Source organism: Lepidochelys olivacea (genome assembly GCF_965140295.1).
Source record: "Lepidochelys olivacea isolate rLepOli2 genome assembly, chromosome: 3".
Taxonomy (NCBI): Eukaryota; Metazoa; Chordata; order Testudines; family Cheloniidae; genus Lepidochelys; species Lepidochelys olivacea.
This window is the reverse complement of record NC_140413.1, coordinates 199,650,970-199,670,574: the sequence shown is the minus strand read 5'-3', so window position 1 is coordinate 199,670,574 and position 19,605 is coordinate 199,650,970. Positions and strand designations below refer to the sequence as shown.

Below are 19,605 nucleotides of genomic sequence, written 5' to 3'. Positions count from 1 at the left end.
ATTAAACAGAAATATTGTGACCCAAGACGCTCTTAATGACAACTGACAAGGGGCTCCAGAAATCTCCTGATTCTGGTATATACTTTGTGGTTCACCAAAGAATGCCACAATGTCTTAAACTGTCTATGCCTGGTAATTCTCTGAGTGTTCTGTAGATAAGAAGCTGGACATTGCAGGGAACACCCCAAGGACTTGGGGCTTAATGTGTACTATCTCAACCCGCACAGAGAGAATGCAGCCTGAGAGACCTGGAAGGCAGTGCTTGTGTTGCCAGAGTCTGGTGAACTCAGGGAGCTGATCCACAGCAGACATAGACAAGGGCAAGGTATCTCTGGGGAGAATCACAAAAATTATGTTAAAGTTATGATAAAACAGGATTCCGAGATTCTGTACTAAACTAACTGAGATGTAGTTGTATCTTTCCCCATTTGAAGAGAACCAGAATTTTCGAACTGTGTCTCAAAGGCCCAGTACTCCTGTGATAAATTAAGGAGAAGGAGAGGGGAGGTAGCTCCCTTTTATGATCACCCAGCCAGCTAGCTATAAAACCCCGGTTAGTAGCTGTTCTCTATTTGCTTACCTGTAAAGGGTTAACAAGTCCACAGGTAAAGGGAAGTGAGTAGGCACCTGACCAGAAGAGCCAATGGGAGGACTAGAACTTTTTAAAATTGGAAAAATAGCTTTCCCTTTGTGTCTGTTGTTCTCCAGTAAAGAGGGGAGCAGGGCAGCAGTTATGCTGTGAGCAGCTTTAAAACCAGGTATGAAAAAATCAAATCATACCTCAACCCTATTTTGCTGAAACCCCAAATATGTAAGTAATCAGGGAATGTCTAGGAAGACACTATTAGGGTTATATATTTTATTTCTTATTGGCTTGTGGACTCCTCTGTGCTAACCCCAGATGCTTTTGTTTTGCTTGTAATCTTTAAGCTGAACTTCAAAAGAGCTGATGCTTGATGCTTAATCTTGACGCTTAATTTTTGTAATTGTCTCTTTTAAGATCTAGCAAAAAACCTACGTTCCAAATGGATTTCCCTTCTTTTTTGGTTTAATAAAATTTACCTTTTTTAAGAACAGGATTGGATTTTTTTGTCCCTACGACATTTATACATATGTTGTTTAATTAGCTGGTGATTTCCTTTGTTTTCTTTCTCAGCTCTTCCTGGGAAGGGGAAGGAAAGGGCGTGAGGGCACCGCACAGGAAGGAATTCCCAAGTGTTCCTTCCTGGGTTCTCAAAAGGGGGTGGTTTTTTTTGCACTTGGGTGGTGGCACCATCTATCCATCCAAGGTCAGAGATGCGCTGTGACTCTGGGTGTTTAATACCAGCCTGGAGTGTCTAGTATTAATTTTTAAAAGCCTTGCGGGCCCCCACTTTCTGCACTCAAAGTGCCAGAGTGGGGAATCAGACTTGACAACTCCTAAAGAAGATTCTCCCTTAGCTCAGGTGATGGGTGGGCACCTGTGCTTCTGAAGCGGAAGAATCAGAATTCTATCCTGCTACAATTACGAAGCATCATGGCTACAGAGTGCAGCACAGTGATAACCACAAAATGTTTGGTGGCTACAGAGATGTTACAAAATATTGCTACTTCATTAAGACAATAATAATTCGAAGTTTGAACATGTGAAAATGAACTGTCCCGCCCACTCACCCTTTCTAGTAACAGTATGAACGTTATTTCATTCTAGTATGTTTTTTGCCAAAAGTTCTAAAAGCACATCACATCTTCAATCTCAGACTTTTGAATCAGGAAGTGTTTAACTGCTTTACTATTTAGTACCAATATGCAATCTGTTCCAAAATGCTTTGAATATTTTAAATTTTTCCTTCAAGTCTCAACATCAGGATAGTTTTAATCCTAAATAAGAAAACACACATTCATACATAAGACATTACACAAAAACTGCACCATCAATTTCAAGTTCTGAAATAAGACTGCAGCAATTAAAAATTATTCTGACAATACTAAGTACACTCTAGAAACATACACATTTTCTATATTTTTTAAAGTATGCTTTTCCCCTTTCTTAATGCAATGACTTCATAATCTGTACCAGTTCTCTTTTGAAACAGCATTCTTCCCAAAGTAAGGGCCTAAATCTGTAAACACATAGGAACGTTGATTAAAGTTGCTCACATGTTAAAGCAATTTTTGTTTGCAGGATCAGGCCTTAAGTTTCTTCCTAATTCCCTTGGTGAATGTATCGACAGATGTCTTTACCGTTTTATTCTTTCAAACTGTCCTAACAAATGTGAAACAGCTTTACCACTGGCCTTGTTTAAAAATTAGTCTCTCCCAATAAGATGAAACTCCACATATAGAGGAGATATTTAAAAGCAGAAATGGCTAGATTAGTTGTTTAAATGACTGATCTTGCAAGTCGGTCCAATAAGATGTCCTCACCCACTTTGTCTGATCTTGCAAAAGACAAACACATACTTTTAAAAAAAAGATAACATATTCCTTAAATTTAACAAACCTGATTCAGTTTTCTTTTCCTCTAAAGAAAACTTTGTTTTGGGAGCCTTGACTGATTTAGTACTACTTGCTTTTGAAGTCTCTTGTTTGCTTAGAGATGAATCTGAGCTCATCACAATTTGTTTGTTTTTCCCTTTCCATACAAGTCCTTTATCATCCTGTGTAGGATCAATTTCTACATTAATTTTCTTACACTCCTTTTTCAACTTTGAGCTACATGAGCTGGCAATCCTCATGATGCTTTTCTGTCCATTCTGGGAGTCATCAGACTTCAATGGAGCTCCACATTTGTGGCCCATTTCCTGATAAACTATTTTGCTTTCCCCTTCAGTAGGTTTGTCAAGCAGTTTCCCAGAGTCTACTCCTCCTCTCAATTTTAACTTTTTTTTCTTCATTTTCTTTCCAGCAAATACTTTGGTGTCAACTCCTGAAAGATCGGAGTCTGAATCTGAAAGATCATAAAACCGTTTCAGATCCTCTGTAGAGCTATGGTTAATAGGGCGGCCTCTTTTATCAATAGTATATTTCAACTTAAACTTCTTGTCATGAAACATAGCCCGAAATCTTTTGTCAATCTTGATTTTGTGGTCTTTTTCTGGCATTTCCCAAAACCTAGGGTCCTTTGTAACATGGCTAAACCGCTGATCACTAGTCAGTTCCTTCTTGGATGCCATTTTTTGACAATTTTGCATCAGAACTTGATAAACCTAAAACGTAAAAATACACACAGACCAATAAACCATTTGTTTCTTAATATAGTGCTTAATATCAATGTTAACAAAATAAAATCTTATTTTAATGCATATTACTAAAATAAGTTATATAAATGTTGTATTAAAGGTAACAGAGCACGCAATATTTACTGACCTCTATATTTTTTAGATGTCAGGAAGGAATGAAGCAAGGCTGGATGAGAGGAAAACAATTCCTATTTAAAAAAGAATTCAAATTAATTCAATTCAAAATAATAATAAATAATAATAATAATAAAAGTTAAAAGTAGTTTCAGGTTCTATGTCTGTTCAAGTCACCATGCCAAATTTTGTGCTTTTGCAATAATAATTTTTTCTTATTGTTTAGGTTTGAATTTATTATTTTTAGAGGTGAGAATGCTATAGTCTTTTTTACATGTGCGAAGTAAAGTGCTTATCCGCACATTTTAAAAGAAAATAATGTTTGTGTACAGTAAGCACACTGAAGTAAATAACTGCTATTCTGCTTAACTGACTTTACCAAGACGTTGTGTAGGTAGCATAAGGGCACTCTCTGAAGTAACTGTACTATATAGCACAGTAAGGATCTCGTCCTAGAATTAAAAATTTATAAAATTATTCTCTTTCACCAGCTTCCCTCTATATAACCCCCCCACCCCTTACAGCTCTCACTCTGACTGTGAGAACGACAACGATTAACCAAATCACACTGAGGAACACTTGGCATCAAAATGGTTCCCTAAGAAATGAATGAAGATTTGAGAGAAGTACCCCAGCTGCTTCAGCAGCTACCCCTTCTCACAGTGGTTCACCACCAGCCCCGGCTTCCCACCCACAATGCGGGAACCCGTTAAAAGGTCTGGAACCACTGAACAAGCTCAGCGCTAATGCTGAGCAGCTGGATAATCTTACGATTTGCCCTGCTGTCGTCGCCGTGTTTGCCCCAGGGTATTAGAGACACAAGGTGGATGTGGGAATATCTTCCATTGGACCAACTTCTGCTGGCGAGAGAGGAGGAGCTGCGGAGCTCTGCAAAGCTCTTCTTCGGGTCTCTTCCCCACGCAGAGGCTGGGCCAAGAGAGGATATTACCTCGCCCACCTGGTCTTCACTCTCAGTCTGGCAGCAGCCCGTGGCCCGGCTCCCTGCTCTCACCCAGCGGCCTGGCCTGTCTGAAGCCTGTCCGCAGCCGGGACCGGGGGGGGGGGGAGGGGAGGGGAGGGCAGGGGGAGAACGACGACGACTTCGATCACTTCCCGCGGGTGTTTACACGAACCGCCTGCCCAAGCCTGGCCGAGGCCACTCCCGCGGGGCCTCGGGAGCACGCACAGGCGGCTACCCGCACGCAGGCCTAGCCCTCAGCCCCGCGGCGTGCGCCGGGCGGGCAACGCCCCCGCCTCCCTCTGCTGACCACGGGGCCTTCGCCGAACGGGTTCGGCGCAGCGTCTCCTCAGGGCCACGCGGGCGGGGGCGGGGAGCGTATCCCCTAGGAGCCACGCGCTCCCGACCAACAGCTCGGCTCTACTCCCTTCACTCACCTGCTGCCGCGTGCCCAACGCCACCTCTCGCTCTCTTTCGCGCGCGCGCGCGCCACCTAGGAGCAGCTAAAAGTGCCCGTGCACGACAGAGACTCGGACAGCACAAATACACGACCCTGGGGTTCGTGTCACTCGAGCTTGTACGCATGCGCAGCTCTCTCTAGCTCACGCTCTCGCGGAGGTGACGCTCGTGCGTGGTAGGGGCACGAGCGCAGGGGTCAGGCCCACCGCGGAAGGGGGCAGCGGGAGTCCAGCGCCTGCGCAGTGCCTCCTGCTCGGGCGGACGCTTGTCTCCGCGGGAGCGAGTACCCGCCGCCTGCCCGCTCATGAGGGCCGCCGCCCTTCTCAGGGAGCCCGGCTCCTTTCTCCGAGGGGCCAGCTCGGGCTGCTGGTGCCGTCGCTTCTGGGTGGCGTCCGGGGAAGCCGCCGCTGCCTCGCCAGGCTCCGGGGCCCGGACCCCCTTCGACCGAGAGCTGAAGCGGAAGCAGAAGAACTGGGCGGCGCTGCAGCCCGAGCCCGCCAAGTACGATTACCTGAGGGAGGAGGTGAGGCCGGGCTCCCGCTTCCCGCTCCTCGCGGCGGGACCCAGCCCCGCCCCGCGCGGAGAGGAGACGGGCCCTCGGCCGCCCCACCCCCCAGGTTCCGGAGGACAGAGGGGCGGGGAGCAGCCCCGCCCGCCCTGGCGGTCGGACCGTGACCCCCTTCCCTTGGGAGACCCGCCGCCACCCCCCCCCCTCGGCCTGCCGCGGGGCGGGGCAAGGAGGAGGAGGTGACGCCCCTGCTGCGGGGGACGCGGCGTCTTCCCCGCACTCGCAGCTGGGCCGGTAAAAGTTGGGTCTGTCCCCGGCCAAACGGCTTCCGCAGCGCCGAGCAGGACGGCGCCGCGTCCTGCAAATAGCAGATCACGCGTACGTGCAGCCTCCGCGACGTCGACGGCGTGAACTCGCTTATTGTCCATCCTGCCTCGTTCCTTTGGTACCCGCGTGGCCTTGGACTGCTGTTCGGGCCTGTGCCATAGGAAGGTTTCTGTTTTGCTTTTTTTTTTTAACAAGTCGCTTTGTCCACCCCTGCGCTTGTCTCCTCTTTCGAGAGGGTGGGGAAGATGAGGATAAGCGGGGTGCTAGATTTGGGTTTATAATCTGGGGTAGTAGTTGGTTACTTTGGGTGCCTAGAGAATGTGTGGCCACTTGCCTGAGCGTGTAACTAAAAATGGATGGATGGGGAAAGGAGTAATGAAAATGCTGTTTGCGGCTGTACAGGATATATAGGCAGATACCACTTCACCTCTTTCAGGCTTTTGCGAACATGGAACACACACTTGCCAAGGATTAGTAGCATCCACCTACATTATGGTTTATACAGTGGAGTACAATGATCACATGCATCTCCCTCCTCCAGAGGTAAAGGGTGTCAGTGTAAGGTGTTCAAGGTCTGGTGGGTATTGAACAGATTCTGGCTGTACTCCACCTGGCTATCCCCTTTCTGGCTCATGCTGAAACCTCTTCCTTGTCTGCTGGCTGGGGTTGAGGGGAGAGGCAGGAGTGTGGGGTTCCTTCTCTTCAGGATGCAGTGTCCACAGATACGTAAAGCACACAGTTCATAAAAGACACAGGTCAGGCAGGTGACTCTAAAACTCCTTCTCCCTCACCTTCTGTTCCCCTTCCCCTTTTGCAAGGCACTGAGACTCCTGCCTGGAGAATGCGTTTTGCTATTTCCTTTGCCAAGTTGCTGCTGATATTCTTGTTCCTGTGGGAGTGCCATAATGCGAGGTAGACTTCTGGTAGCTTTGACTCCTGAGCAGCACAGTCTGGAAGTGCTACCAGACAGGTTGCTCCTGAAGGGAATATTGTGTTGTGGGATTGCAGGTGTACTGCTTATGTTGGTATAGGTTTGTGCATGTCCACATTGGTATTGTACTTGTATAGAACTATACAAGTAGGGGGCTTTGCTCCTGAAAAGGAGCAAAACTATGCCAGAAGAAGTGGAGGGTTCTGCTGGTAGGTAACAAAGTTAAGTGTGGATGCATGCAAGGCTGTGCTGAAAAAAAGTGAGCTTAACTGGGACAACTTTCTAGTGTAGACCAGGCCCAGGATTCTGTGATTTGACCCTCTAATAGCCCCTCCTCCTTTGTCCCCACCCTGCACTGCTAACAAAAAAAGAACTTTCTACCCTCAGGGAGAACAGGGATGGGAAGCTGAACGTTAATTCTTATTTATAATGCTCGTATCTTACTCTTGCAATTCTCTAGGTTGGTGGCAGAGTAGCAGACCGGGTGTTTGACATAGCCAGGTAAGTTAAATATCTTGAGTGAGAGATCTCCAGTATCTTTTGACTCTGGAATCTACCCAGTTAAAGGCATGAGTTAAAGTAGATTCTAGTACTATATCTGTTTGAGTCCCCTTGCTAATTTTTGTGGTTCAATCAACACATTTTCTTACATTTTATTTTTTCCCTACTCCTGTGTTGTGTAAGGCCCATATTTGGGGAAAGGAAAGGAGTTGAATATTCAGGAAAAACAGTGAAGCTGACTGTAGATAGATACTCTCAAATATACAGAGTAAAATATATATATATATATATATATATATATATATATATATATATCATCTTTCAGTTACAGTAATTGTAGGTCTTCTTAGATTTATAGTATCCCTTTAGTAAAAATTCAGCTCTCAGGTGTATTTATTTCAGTATTTACGTAATATCAGAGCTGGCAAACTTATGAGACTCCCTTTGGCCACAGGTTATTAGGGAAGCTGAGCAGAAGCTGAGCAAGGTCCGGGGCAATGTCCTAGTTATCGGCCTAGTCTTCCCGGGCTGCATGTGTGCCCTCCTCACTGCCCCCCACACAAAGTGGGAGTGGGAAGATTAGTGGGATCGCTTTTAGAGTGCTGTCTTTGAATGCTATATAGGGGGCCCAGTCCTTTGTTTTGGTCTGTGGCTATTAGATGTCGGAATGTGGAGTTCTCCCCCGTCATTTCCCTTTCATCCCTGTTCAGATGGCAGGAGAAAAAGAGGAGCTTGCTGCAAAGTTTGGGGGAGTGGGGCATACAGTACTGTGCTAAACGTAAACTACTAAAATAATGAAGGAAAAGTTTTTAAAAAAAGATTTGACAAGGCAAGAAAACTGTTTCTATGCTTGTTTCATTTAAATTAAGATGTTAAAAGCAGCATTTTTCTTCTGCACAGTTAAACTTCAAAGCCGTATTAAGTAAATGTTCAGTTGTAAACATTTGAAAGAACAGCCATAACGTTTTGTTCAGAGTTACAAACATTTCAGAATTACGAACAGCCTCCATTCCCAAGGTGTTCGTAAAGCTGAGATTCTACTGTAGTAGCAGTGAAACTGAACATCTTGTAAATAGTGCTTTGCTGCTGTATCACAAAGCTGTGAGCAGCAGCAGAGGCAGTGCAACTATATGTCTGCCAATTCAGGAAGTCAGCACTACATGTATTTACACTGGCTCACAAGTTTTAATTCTGCAGAAGTTTATGGCTTATACTCTCACCGTTGGTAGAAGAAGCTTGCTACTGTTAAGTGAGAAAGTGGATTTTTAAAATCGTGTGAGAGGTCCTTACTGTCCTTTTCAAATTTTCACTTATTTTGGATGCCAGTGTTTTATTCTATAGAAACTTGAATTAAAGTTTAAAGACTTAACATACCTTTTATGGTCGATGTATTGCCCCAGACCTATAATTAAGCTGCATATTTTTATTTTCTAGAATTATTGTGGCAAGAAAACACACGTGAAGTCATAAATGGGGGAAAATAGACCTCAAGTTACATGTATCAAGTGTCATTAAAGGAAATATGGGCAACATACACCAAAGGAAAATGACTTTGAGCTGTTTATATTGACATTAATTGAAATCATATTTAGTCAGAAAAGATATTTGGAACTTCATAAATTTATGAAATATAGTAGTTTTACTTGCATGCTAAGGAATTTACAAATTCTTTTGCTTAGAACGTTCCCTCTTGCTTTGGATGTTGGTTGTGGAAGTGGCTACATAGCTCAGTATCTCAACAAGGTACTGTATGTTTGTGCTTGTGTCTAAAAATAGTACAAATCATTCTTGTAATGCTGTGCTGTTCACAAATCAAACTTAAAGATTCTTCCATATCTTGTGGGTAACTTGTTGCTTCTTAATTCTTAAGTCACAGTTTAGAGGTGTGATACCCCCCACCTCTAAAATGTATTGCCATGAAAGATGTAGACTAGACCAGGGGTTCTCACAACAAATTTTTGGGTGGCCTCAGAGTGTAGCCACCAACTCTTGCTGGTGCCCGCTCTGATAATTTTTCCTAAAATACTTTAGGAAAAACAAATAAATATGCACATACACATGTCCAAATCATTGTAATTTATTTATGTAGGGTTGTGGGGTTTTTTTTTGCTGTCTCAACCATTAAAAATAATGTACAATTGTGTCTATTCTTTACTGGACCTAAACAGATAAGGTGCTTTGCTTATTTTGGTGGGTTTTTTTTTTTATTAAAGACTTGCTAGCTAGTAAGTCTTCTACTGTGAAAAATGAAGTTTGTCTATTTGTTAATATTTTCCACAGCAGACTTGCTAGCTAGTTGGGATTGTTACTATCACTTTCCACAGCAGAGTTACTCAGTCCTGGCAAGCACGGGAACAAATTAAGCCCTGAATGGGGAGGTGGGTAAGGGGCCCAAGGGTGGTGGGAGGTATTGGGGGTCAGGGGTGATGAGCTCAGGATGGGAGCCTGGGGTTCCGCTGCATGGCTGGGGACTGGAGGAGGCAGCGGGTGTCAGGGGAGACGTGCCGGGGGGTGAGCCCAGAGCTGGAGCCCGAAACCCTGCAGGTAAGGGATGGATCCTGCTGCCTACCACCCCAGAGCTGAAGCCCAAGCCCCACCACCCGCAGGACGGTGGGGAACTCATGCTGGCCGCCTGTTCCTACAGGGTTTGTGGCTCGTGAAGGGGAGACGGACCAGCTCCTGCTGGTGGCCTTGGGGCGTGGGTTGATGCTGTGCCTTCTATCCCCCCAATCACTGCCCAGGAGACTAGATAATTCAGTTTTTGTCACCTCAGTTAAAACTTCCAACAAAAATACCAATTGCAATAGTGGTTCTTCCCATTATGAATGGAACTGAGTCCACTGATTCCTTTCACACAGATCACTGAATCATCAGGGTAATTTACAGTTTATAGCACCTTGGGTCAGACTTGAACTGGTGTTCTTAAGATGAAAGGTCCTATCATCCACTCCCCCATATCTAGACTTCCTTGCTGGAAAGTAACCAGTAAGACCATAATTAAATTTTAGCACATAAGATAATCTGGGGATCTATTTCTTTTTGGTCGTCTCTTATTTCAGCCTTTTATGAAATACTTTAAAATACAGTCTTACACAGTTGTTTGCAGTGTTGTTGCCAAGTTGGTCCCAGGATATGAGAGACAAGATAGGTGAGGTAATATCTTTTATTGACCCAAATTCTGTTGGTGGAAGGTACATGCTTAGAGCCCAGACCAGAAGAAGAGCTCTGAGTAGCTTAAAAGCTTCCACCTTTCACCAACAAAAATGGGTTCAAAAAAGATATTACCTCACCTACCTTGTCTTCCTAAATTACTAACTCTTCAGAGGCAACATTGTGCTTTTTAGTAGATAAGTTCAGTTGGTGATAGTATACAGAACATCCATGCGTCTAGTCTGTAGTAGCATAAAGAGAAGCTTTAAGGCTAATTCATCTGATTCTGAAGTAGCAGATTAAACTAACCTTGACTGGAGTAGACAGTGATTAAAGTAAAAAATTCTAGACCCGTGTACAGTATCAAAGCTGTGCATAGTGTAAATGAAGTCTGTAATGACTTCAAAACTATACTTCCTGGATTTTCTTTATGCTGACAGTAGCATGACACCCAACACTAACTTTTTCTCCAGTACTTTACTATAATTTTTTTAATGGCTTTTTTCATCATAATGCATCTCCTGGTTATCTGAAGGCTAGACTGATATGATGCACACATTGGGATACACCATAACACTCTTCAGAAACTAAAGCTAGTGCAGAACCCACCACCACCTCCTTGATAAATGAAGTTTCTTGCCCTGAATGTGTATCAATCAGTGCTCCATGATCTGCACTTGGTTTCCTGTGGGTTTTTGGGTGAAGTTGAAGGTGTTGGTATTAACCTATCAAACCTTCCTACCTGAGACTTTTTCTCCATGCCATACTGCCATGGATGAGATCTTAAGATGGACCTATCTCTGAATAAGAGGTGGGGGCTCTGGCAAGGCTTCCTCTGTGAGCGCTTTTTACATTTGTATTATGCCCTTCCCCCAGTCTGAAATAGCACAAATCTGTTGACCTTAACACATGCTTGGCAGTGTGGCTTGATTAGGAGGGATGCTGAAAAAGCAAATATTGTTGGAGGGGAAGATGTGGGGAGAATGCATAGTTGATTTTTTTTTATTTTTGAGGTTGTCTGTTTTTACTTACTGTATTTAAAATATTTATAAGACACCTAAAGTGTTCAGAGAGATTGCCTCCTGTTGGTTTATAAATCTAAATATTTGACAGATTTTTCTTATTTCAGGAAACAGTTGAAAAACTTTTTCAAGTAGATATGGCAGAGAATGCTCTGGTGAGTAGCAGTCTGACTTCTGCCTGCCATGCTTGTATTCCACAATACTGAGAAACAAAAGAAATATAGCATCAAATGCAGTTTGAAATTCTATCTATCTATTCTAACCTGACTTAGAAAAATACTATGGAAACTGAAATCCCCACTGTCAGCGTTGTAGCTGATGAAGAATTCCTTCCCTTCAAAGAAGACACATTTGATCTTGTTGTTAGCAGTTTAAGGTTTGTATTAATCATTTCACTAAAGTTTAATGTTTGTAAAATCGGATAAGGGGATAGTGATGTTCTTGGGAAAGAAGATAAAGGATTTAACTAGGCAATGGCATTTGAATGGTATTTCTACAATCAAGCATTTTCTAGTCTTAAAGACCTTTGATAGTACTGTATATGAATGTAGTCATTCTTAGAATACTATCAAATTTGTTGTGCAGATATTTGACAACTTGTAGAATTACATTAAAAACTTTTATTGGGGAAGAGTCGATGATAGTTCTTTGCTTTGGCTTCTGAAATGTTTTTTGCTGTGACAATTACTTGCCTTTACTCAAATTTTATTCAACACTTAAATCTTTATAAAATGTACACTTTGTATTTTAGTTTGCATTGGGTGAATGACCTTCCTAGAGCTTTTAGAGAGGTAAGAAAATCTGTTGCTGTTACTGGTAATCAGAACAAATTTTGGTTTGCAGTTACTTCTCATGTGTACTTCCTTCCTCTTTTGCTTATTTCTAAGATATGTGTGGACAGCTTGCGTTGAAATATTTTTGGTCATATCCCTAGAAGTCTGATTAAATATGATTTTAATACTGTCCACACATTTTGTTGTTGTCCCTCATTAAGAGGACTCAAATTCTGCTACTATGAGACATTAACTAGAAAAGAAATGACACCACTCTTCACATGTTTTGTATTGATAAGGGTTTAAATACATGTGATGACAAAATTAATAGCTGTGAATTGATGTTTCCATATTGATTTTGATACCTTGCTAAGATTGTCATTCGGATTAATCCGTGGAACACGTCTTACTGAGTGATAACGAAACATATAACATAACTTGTACACACATTACAGTCTCAAAGCAGTTGATAAAACATATTATGTTATATTTAACTTTCTTAGATTGCAACAATTTTCCATGCAGAAGCATTTCTTACATCAGAATCTCTTTCAAATTGCAGCTAGATACAAAGGAATTTTCTTCAGTTAAAAGCTGCTTGTGCTTTGACTCACTTCCTACTATGTAATTTTTGGACCAATGGCTTAAAGTAATGGAATTGCAGCTAACTTCTTAAACTTATCCCACATATACTTGATGCTAGTTACTGAATGGTGGTGTCTGCTGACTAGCTGATCAAATGTCTCAACATTAGCATAGAATAACACATCTTGGCTGATAACCTGATTAAATACTACTAATTCCCCAACTATCTTGCATCGTACATTACTTTGTAAGTCAGATCACTTGCGTATTTTATATAAATTATCATTTGTTTAATCATTTGTTTAATCATTTGTTTAAACTGGATCATTCAAGGAATAGGTATCAGTCAAGAGCCTTTTTACCTTGATGACATTAGTTGGAATTCATGTGAGGCATGTGGTGACTGAAAGTTGTTACTATCTGATAAGTCTGATTATCTGTTTGTTACCTTACTTATTTTATTTGTCCATTCATAGTGGACAATTTTCTATGCTTAGCAAAATACTTACGAAGCTTGTTGGCACTCTCACAAGAGGGGCTCAAGAGTTTGAGTGTTAAAATGTTCTTTCAACCTAGGGGTTTCTCTGGATCAGAGATGGTTATACTACTACATGGTCTAAGAACAGACTGTTATCACAAATTCCTCCACTTGTCACTCATTCACAAGAATAAAAATCACTTTAGGAAAGTAAGAGAATTCTACTTCTCTGTCCTAAACTCTTAAAATTCAAACTATATGCAATACACCTCTGGGGACAGTATAGCAAACATACATAACCTGTCCTACTGTATTTTCTGTTCACAAGTAAATAGCTGCAGATGTTCTTGTGTCCGTTAAGAATTTTCCATGCAGATAAAATAGTCTTGCCTATCCATAGGCATGTTTTGAATTTAATGTGATTTGGTAGTACTTGGTTTCCTTGGGAATTGCTCTGGGGCACAAATGCAAAATGATGACTTTGGTTCAATATGGAAGATTTTATAGCCTGTCATGCTACTAAAAACTTTGGCAGGACCTCCTTATGTTAATAGAACCCGATACTCTTCTCAGAAATCCAGGCACACGCTTGAGATCCGTCTTGTGTACACAATTACTTATGTTTCGGCATACAGAATCAAATAATTTGCTTGAAAATGGTCAGTTAAAAGTACACGTGCCTTGCCTTTTCAAAATCAATGGGAGTTGGACTGGGCCCTGAATCATAATCTGATACTAAATTTCACTCAGTTGCATTTTGCTATTGCAGCAATTTAAAAACAAATTGTGTTGAATGAATGTTTGGTATAGTGTGTGATAAATTTGACTAAGGTATCTTACAGATGCGGATTACTGCTGAGTCAAGACAGCAGATTGAATTGATTACAACAAACACTTTCATTTATTTTATCTAGTCTTACCAAGTATTTTAATATTTCCTGTATAAAATGAACTAAAAGTGGAACCTCCAACAGAAATAAAACATCCAACTTTAAGCTTCTTGTTTGTTTAACCCTAATTCTTCAAGTGCTGGAAAGTAAGGGGAGGAAATACTCAGTTGTTTCAGCGACCTTACTGCTTCATCCTTTCTGTAGAGGCAAAAAGAAAACTTTTAAGAACTTTGTACCAAATAGTAACATTAGCAGACCTTTAATATTAAGCAAATTTTCTGTATTATAGATTCATCAAGTCCTTAAGCCAGATGGAGTATTTATTGGTGCCATGTTTGGAGGAGAAACTCTGTATGAACTTCGCTGCTCTTTGCAGCTAGCAGAACTGGAAAGAGAAGGAGGATTCTCGCCACATATATCTCCCTTCGTTGATGTCACTGACTTAGGACATCTGCTGGGAAGAGCTGGCTTTAACACGTTGACTGTGGTAATTATCAATATGAGGAGTGGAATAGTTTGGAAAATTAACGGTGGTGCCAATGAGTAATACTAAACTCCCTGGGTTCTAGGATAAATGATGTTGGTTTGTTCGTATTAGCCTTTCAAAAGGGAGGGAATAGAGCAAATAACCTGGGCATGGCATATCTCCATGGGAGAGACAGCATGATCCTTTAGCAAAGTCAGGTTATCTTCATGGAAACTAATACAGAAATGTACTGTTGATCTGTGTTCATGGTTTCAAAGCTTTAGGAAATTGCAGTGGAGAAGATGAATTGGTTCTGTCTTAAGCATAAGTGGTCGGCTCTTAATTTTGCTAACAAGGAAGTCTGACTTGACTAAATCAGAGATGGATGTCATAGCTAAGGTGATAGTGATTTTCCCTCTCTATATTTCTAGCTCCATAGATCCAATAGGTGCTGAGACTAGCAGTAATACATGTCATAAGGTGGTATTAGGTGAAAACTTGTTACTACAGTGATAGGTGCAAATAAAAAACTGAAGTTGATGAATGACAAACCACATGAACTTGTAATACTCACCTTGAAATTAACTGTCCAAAACATCTTAATGTTTTTATGAAACTAAAGAAATACATATAAGCATATTAATTAAATGAGTGCATTTACTAGGCATACTAGATATGGCCTAGTTGATAGTCACAAAACTACAATTGTGCCCAGACTCCTAAAGCTGCCTCATAATTGTTGCTAAACTGTGTACTACATGCCTTGAGCTTTACAACGAACTAAACCTTTTCTTTCTTTAACATTAATTGAGGTAAATATTTTCAATTTACATGTTTGAGGTGTTTAAATATGGACATAGGTGCCTAACTAAGTGGTCTGATTATTCAGAGATGTGGGAACCCACAGTTCTGGTTTAAGTCAATTGCTCATTTTTCTTAGTAATGTAGATGTGTTGTAATTAAGTACTGTGTGTTCTGTATGAAAAGTATCTTGATTGAACTTGTATTGAACCTTGCTATAATGTTAATTTAGTAATGCATTGAAGAACAATAAACGTGTTAGATCTGTTGCTGTTCATGACAGGACTGTTACACACTTATATTAGGAATATGGACCACAAAAGAAATTATATTCAAAATGTTTAAACATTTGAGTACATAGAGATTGGAATATTATATGCATGTACTTTCACAGATGTTTAAAACCTCGTACATGGAAGTGGACTTGCAGAAGGTGGTCTTTTACTTGGGCAGTGTAAAATAACTCTTGTAGTTTATGGAGACGGACATCTCCATTTGGGAGACTGTGTATACCTCTTGCAAAAGGGTTTGAAGTGTCAGAGTAGTTCTGGATACTCTATATCTTGGGTAGTAGAGTGGCTTATACTGTTTTAAAATCAATAGGTAAGAGATTGCAGTGTTTCCTTTAGGATATGAAACTCCCTTCTGTCATCCATCTCCTGATTGTGCATTACAAGGGGCAATAATCCATTGCTTCCCTTGAAGACCACAGCATCAGCTGCTTCAGAATTTGGCAGCACTGAATTGCTTACCTCTTTATTTCTATTTACAATTCAACTTGTTTATATAAAATCCTGTAGTTTTGACACCTGGCTACTTTAGCCTTCCTCTGATCCCAGCACCGTTATAATTTACTGATATCAGCTGAGGTGGTGCTTTTGCACCTAGAGGTTCAGCAGGGCTTGGCTTGGTTAGCTTCTGGTCCACACAACTTTTTTGAGAACTTCAACCCTACTAGTAAAAATGTAAGACACTAACAGTCAATTGCTATTTTTCTCTTCCTTTTGCTTATAATGGCACTTTAATCTGAATTTGGTGATTCAACTTGAGTTACTAAATATATTTCTGTAGGAATGTAGACATGGCTATCCATGTGTAGTGTTTTTCTTAAAGTGTAATTATATTGCATTAACGGGAGAGAAGTAGTAAGACAAGTTGTATATTTTTGCAAATTGTTATTTTCTTTTCATAGAGCAATCTCTTGTTTTGCTTTAGTTACTTATACACTTGAATTAAACATTTTTTTAGGATACTGATGAAATTCAAGTCAACTATCCAGGGATGTTTGAGGTCATGGAAGATTTGCAAGGCAAGTATATTTTTCAGAAATAGCATGTAGGTTACTGTTCAAAATCTTGATTGGCTAAATACAGCAAGGTGTGGTAGAATTTGGAGAGGCTAGAGGTTGTGCCTGTTTCTTAACTCCAGCTAAACCTTTGCAGAAAAGTTCTCCTATTATCTGAGAATTGTGAAGTTCTTGACTAGGAAGAATTATTCATTCTAGCCTTGGCATGTCTGAATTTACATATTAATTAGGGCTGTCAAGCGATTAAACAGTAATAAATACAATGTATTTAAATACATTGTATGTTTTCCACATTTTCAAATATATTGATTTCAATTATGACACAGACAACAGTGTACAGTGCTCACTTTATATTTATTGATTACAAATATTTGCACTGTAAAAAAACAAGTCATTTTTCAGTTCACCTAATACAAGTATTGTAGTGGTATCTCTTTATCATGAAAGTTAAACGTTCAAATGTAGAATTATGTACCAAAAAAACTGCATTCAAAAATAAAATAGGCTGTTTGGGGGGCACAGCCTTCCCTACCTGGCTCTCCATACAGTTTTGCACCCCGATGTGGCCCTCAGGCCAAAAAGTTTGCCCACCCCTGCTCTATATAGTCATTTTATACGTTTGTTTAGTATCCTTTTTTAAAAATCTATAAATAATAATGGAGGGGGTAGGCTTAAGCATCAGTATTCAAATTCTGGAAATAAGCAAACTAACTTGCTTATTTAAAAACATCAAGACCAATACTTAGCAGAATAAATCTTCTGGAAGATAATATAGTGAAATGGCTAACTTTATAAACCATAAATTGTAATACAAGCTGTGCAAGGCTTTTGCATTTTTGCAATGTAAAGTCGATGTTCCCTTCAATCAAATCTCTGTATGCTGTACCGTTCTACGGTAAAACTTGGAGGATTCTCCCTCTGTATTGACTTAATATAAACGTGTGATTTACACATGAAATTTCAAACTCATGGTGTATGCTGTATCTTCTTTTTTTAAAGCTGAAACATATTTTTAGGTATGGGAGAGAGTAACTGTTCTTGGAATAGGAAACCTATCCTACACAGAGAAACCATGTTGGCAGCTGCGGCAATATATCAAGGTAAAAGTACACATTTAATAGCTATCTTTTTAGCCTTCATTGGTTCTATGAACATACTTTTTTTTCCATGTTACTTTTTTCTTTGACCTTTCTTATCTAAGACACGTGTCTTTTCTGTTTTTTAACACGAAAGTACCATTTATTTTTGTAATAACTTTTTAATAGTAATTACAGTAGATTTGAAATAGATTCACATTTTGTATGGTTGGGATCTCATCTTGTCTTCTGTCCCTTATTACAATCAGAATTTTAAGGGTCTCCCTTTCCTCACAGTAAAAATAGCTTTCAAAAATGTATAGTTGCTTTCAGCAAAAACCATTGTCAGATTCAGCATTTCATACTTAATTCTTCAATGTATATAAACCCATTTCTCTTTTTAATAGAAATGTATGGAAGTAATGATGGTTCAGTACCTGCTACATTTCAGATTTATTACATGATAGGCTGGAAATTCCAAGAGTCACAGGTAACACGAAGCCTATCAATTGCTTTATGCTTGAATGTCAGTAACTCCCATGTTTCATAAGATAGCCCCTTTTTTTTATTCTAAGCAACTAAGGGGCTTTTTTTAAAGGCTGGTGTGATTTGTTTTGAACATAAAGATGAGTCCTTTGTTTGTTTGCTTGTTTGTTTTTCAGGCAAGACCTGCCCGGAGAGGTTCTGCAACAGTGTCATTTGGCGATCTGGCAAAAATAAATGAATTTATTTCAGGAGAGAAAAAGTAGTTCATCCAATGGCTACTGTTGTACTGGATCTTTTATGGAACTTTGCATTGCAGATATTCTATAGTTGTCAGATTTCTCCTGTTATGTCACTTTGAAAAGCTAATAAAGTGGTTACAGGACTCAGTTTATATTTTGTTCAGTGCATATTAGTAAGAGAACAACATAGTATCCATTAAAATTTCTATAGGAAGATTAATAGACGGTTGAAACTTCTTTTTTGGTAACTGATCGTTTGCAGATGTAATGTCTGTCTTCACCATTTCGGTGCTAAAGATTGCTCCAAAGGGGGTAACTTTTTGTTAGTATTTATGTACTCTGGGAGTAATGATATGATATTAAAGAGCATCTGCCTGGGGCAGTGAACAGGAATTTCAACTGAACTAATAGGGAAAAAACATCTGCAAATACACAGATCCAATTTAATATGTAAGTAGTCTGAAGATATTTTTTTGGGGGGGGGGAGGCCTCAAAATATGGGTAAAAACATTTGGCCATCAAGTGTTGAAATTCTCATGTTTGACCTGCATGTAAAGAGAAGTGAAGGAAACCATACTTGTGAGAGAAAATACCTTGCTGAAGAGCTCAGCTAAGTATCTTTCTTCAAAGTATGTACAACTAAACAGTTTCTGTGAATCATTATTTTCTAGCAACAGTGATCCATGGTGTGCATTGAGTGAAAGGACCCAGGAAATGCAATCATTGGAGCCTAATTCTTTACTTAATTATTTGAGCAACACTACATCAATGAGGCATGGCAATGCTATTTGTCTCCATACTGACTTGCATTCTAGTGCTTTAAAGAAAAGATGAGGGAAAGATACATCACCTACAGTAATGTTCAAGATACCCCAAACATCACATCAAGGGCAAGGACAGTACCAAGGTGGTAGCCTGACAACAGGGTTATTCAGCCTAGGGAGCTTATGCAACATTCTGTTAGTCAATGTGGTGGAACCTATGTAGAAAACATACTAGTCCGTAAGTGGAGTACACTCGCTCTTTAGTTAGTAACAGTGGAATAAGTATTCACCAACACTAAATTAGTTTTGTGGCGGGTCTAGTTTCATGATATGAATCCTAAAGTGAGGGCTGGAAGACAAGAAGTCTCTCTCTCTCTCTCTCTCTCTCTCTCATAGATAGAAACTTCTCTCTCCTTGGCTGAGTAATATCACTGACATCAGGAAGGGGGAACATCTTGTTTGTGAGTTAATAAACATTTTTCTGGGTAGTATTTGACCGCCAAGGAATCTGATTAAATTCTGCATATGCGGTAGCCACTTGTCAAAAAGC

General features: G+C 40.4%; 2 protein-coding genes across 7 annotated transcripts in view; one reads left to right on the top strand and one right to left on the bottom strand.

The window, feature by feature from the left end:
- The window catches only part of ESF1 (ESF1 nucleolar pre-rRNA processing protein homolog), a 70,071-nt gene extending 64,677 nt beyond the window's left edge, over positions 1–5,394 (bottom strand). For 2 of the 4 annotated variants that reach the window (XM_084623546.1, XM_084623549.1), the window contains exons 1-3: positions 4,731–4,869; positions 3,349–3,409; positions 2,483–3,188 (exon numbers count right to left, since the gene is read on the bottom strand). In XM_084623546.1, the coding sequence (XP_084479672.1) occupies positions 2,483–3,173 (691 nt within the window). In that variant the 5' untranslated portion in view covers positions 3,174–3,188; positions 3,349–3,409; positions 4,731–4,869. Of the gene's footprint in view, positions 1–2,482; positions 3,189–3,348; positions 3,410–4,106; positions 4,297–4,730; positions 4,870–5,263 lie in introns of those variants that run through there. The other 2 variants (XM_084623547.1, XM_084623548.1) reach the window with 2 other exon arrangements.
- NDUFAF5 (NADH:ubiquinone oxidoreductase complex assembly factor 5) lies at positions 4,728–18,443 on the top strand. Of its 3 annotated transcripts, none has more exons than XM_084623552.1 (11): positions 4,728–4,851; positions 6,979–7,019; positions 8,699–8,762; positions 11,299–11,346; positions 11,464–11,567; positions 11,943–11,982; positions 14,207–14,404; positions 16,433–16,493; positions 17,507–17,590; positions 17,974–18,056; positions 18,229–18,443. In XM_084623552.1, the coding sequence occupies exons 4-11, from the start codon at positions 11,329–11,331 to the stop codon at positions 18,313–18,315; spliced, it is 675 nt and encodes a 224-aa protein (XP_084479678.1). In that variant the 5' UTR covers positions 4,728–4,851; positions 6,979–7,019; positions 8,699–8,762; positions 11,299–11,328; the 3' UTR covers positions 18,316–18,443. The 3 variants fall into 3 exon arrangements, with proteins under 3 accessions (XP_084479678.1, XP_084479677.1, XP_084479679.1); XM_084623551.1 differs by lacking the exon at positions 4,728–4,851 and adding an exon at positions 5,051–5,275; XM_084623553.1 differs by lacking the exon at positions 4,728–4,851 and adding an exon at positions 5,628–5,752.
- The last annotated feature ends 1,162 nt before the right edge of the window (positions 18,444–19,605 follow it).

Bases quoted from the DNA above. Each gene is read 5' to 3' on its own strand.
- NDUFAF5 (XM_084623551.1), top strand. From the start codon at position 5,057: ATGAGGGCCGCCGCCCTTCTCAGGGAGCCCGGCTCCTTTCTCCGAGGG. The intron at 7,020-8,698 runs GTAAGTTAAATA...TCTTTTGCTTAG, and splicing joins CGGGTGTTTGACATAGCCAG to AACGTTCCCTCTTGCTTTGG. The intron at 18,057-18,228 runs GTAACACGAAGC...TTTGTTTTTCAG, and splicing joins GGAAATTCCAAGAGTCACAG to GCAAGACCTGCCCGGAGAGG.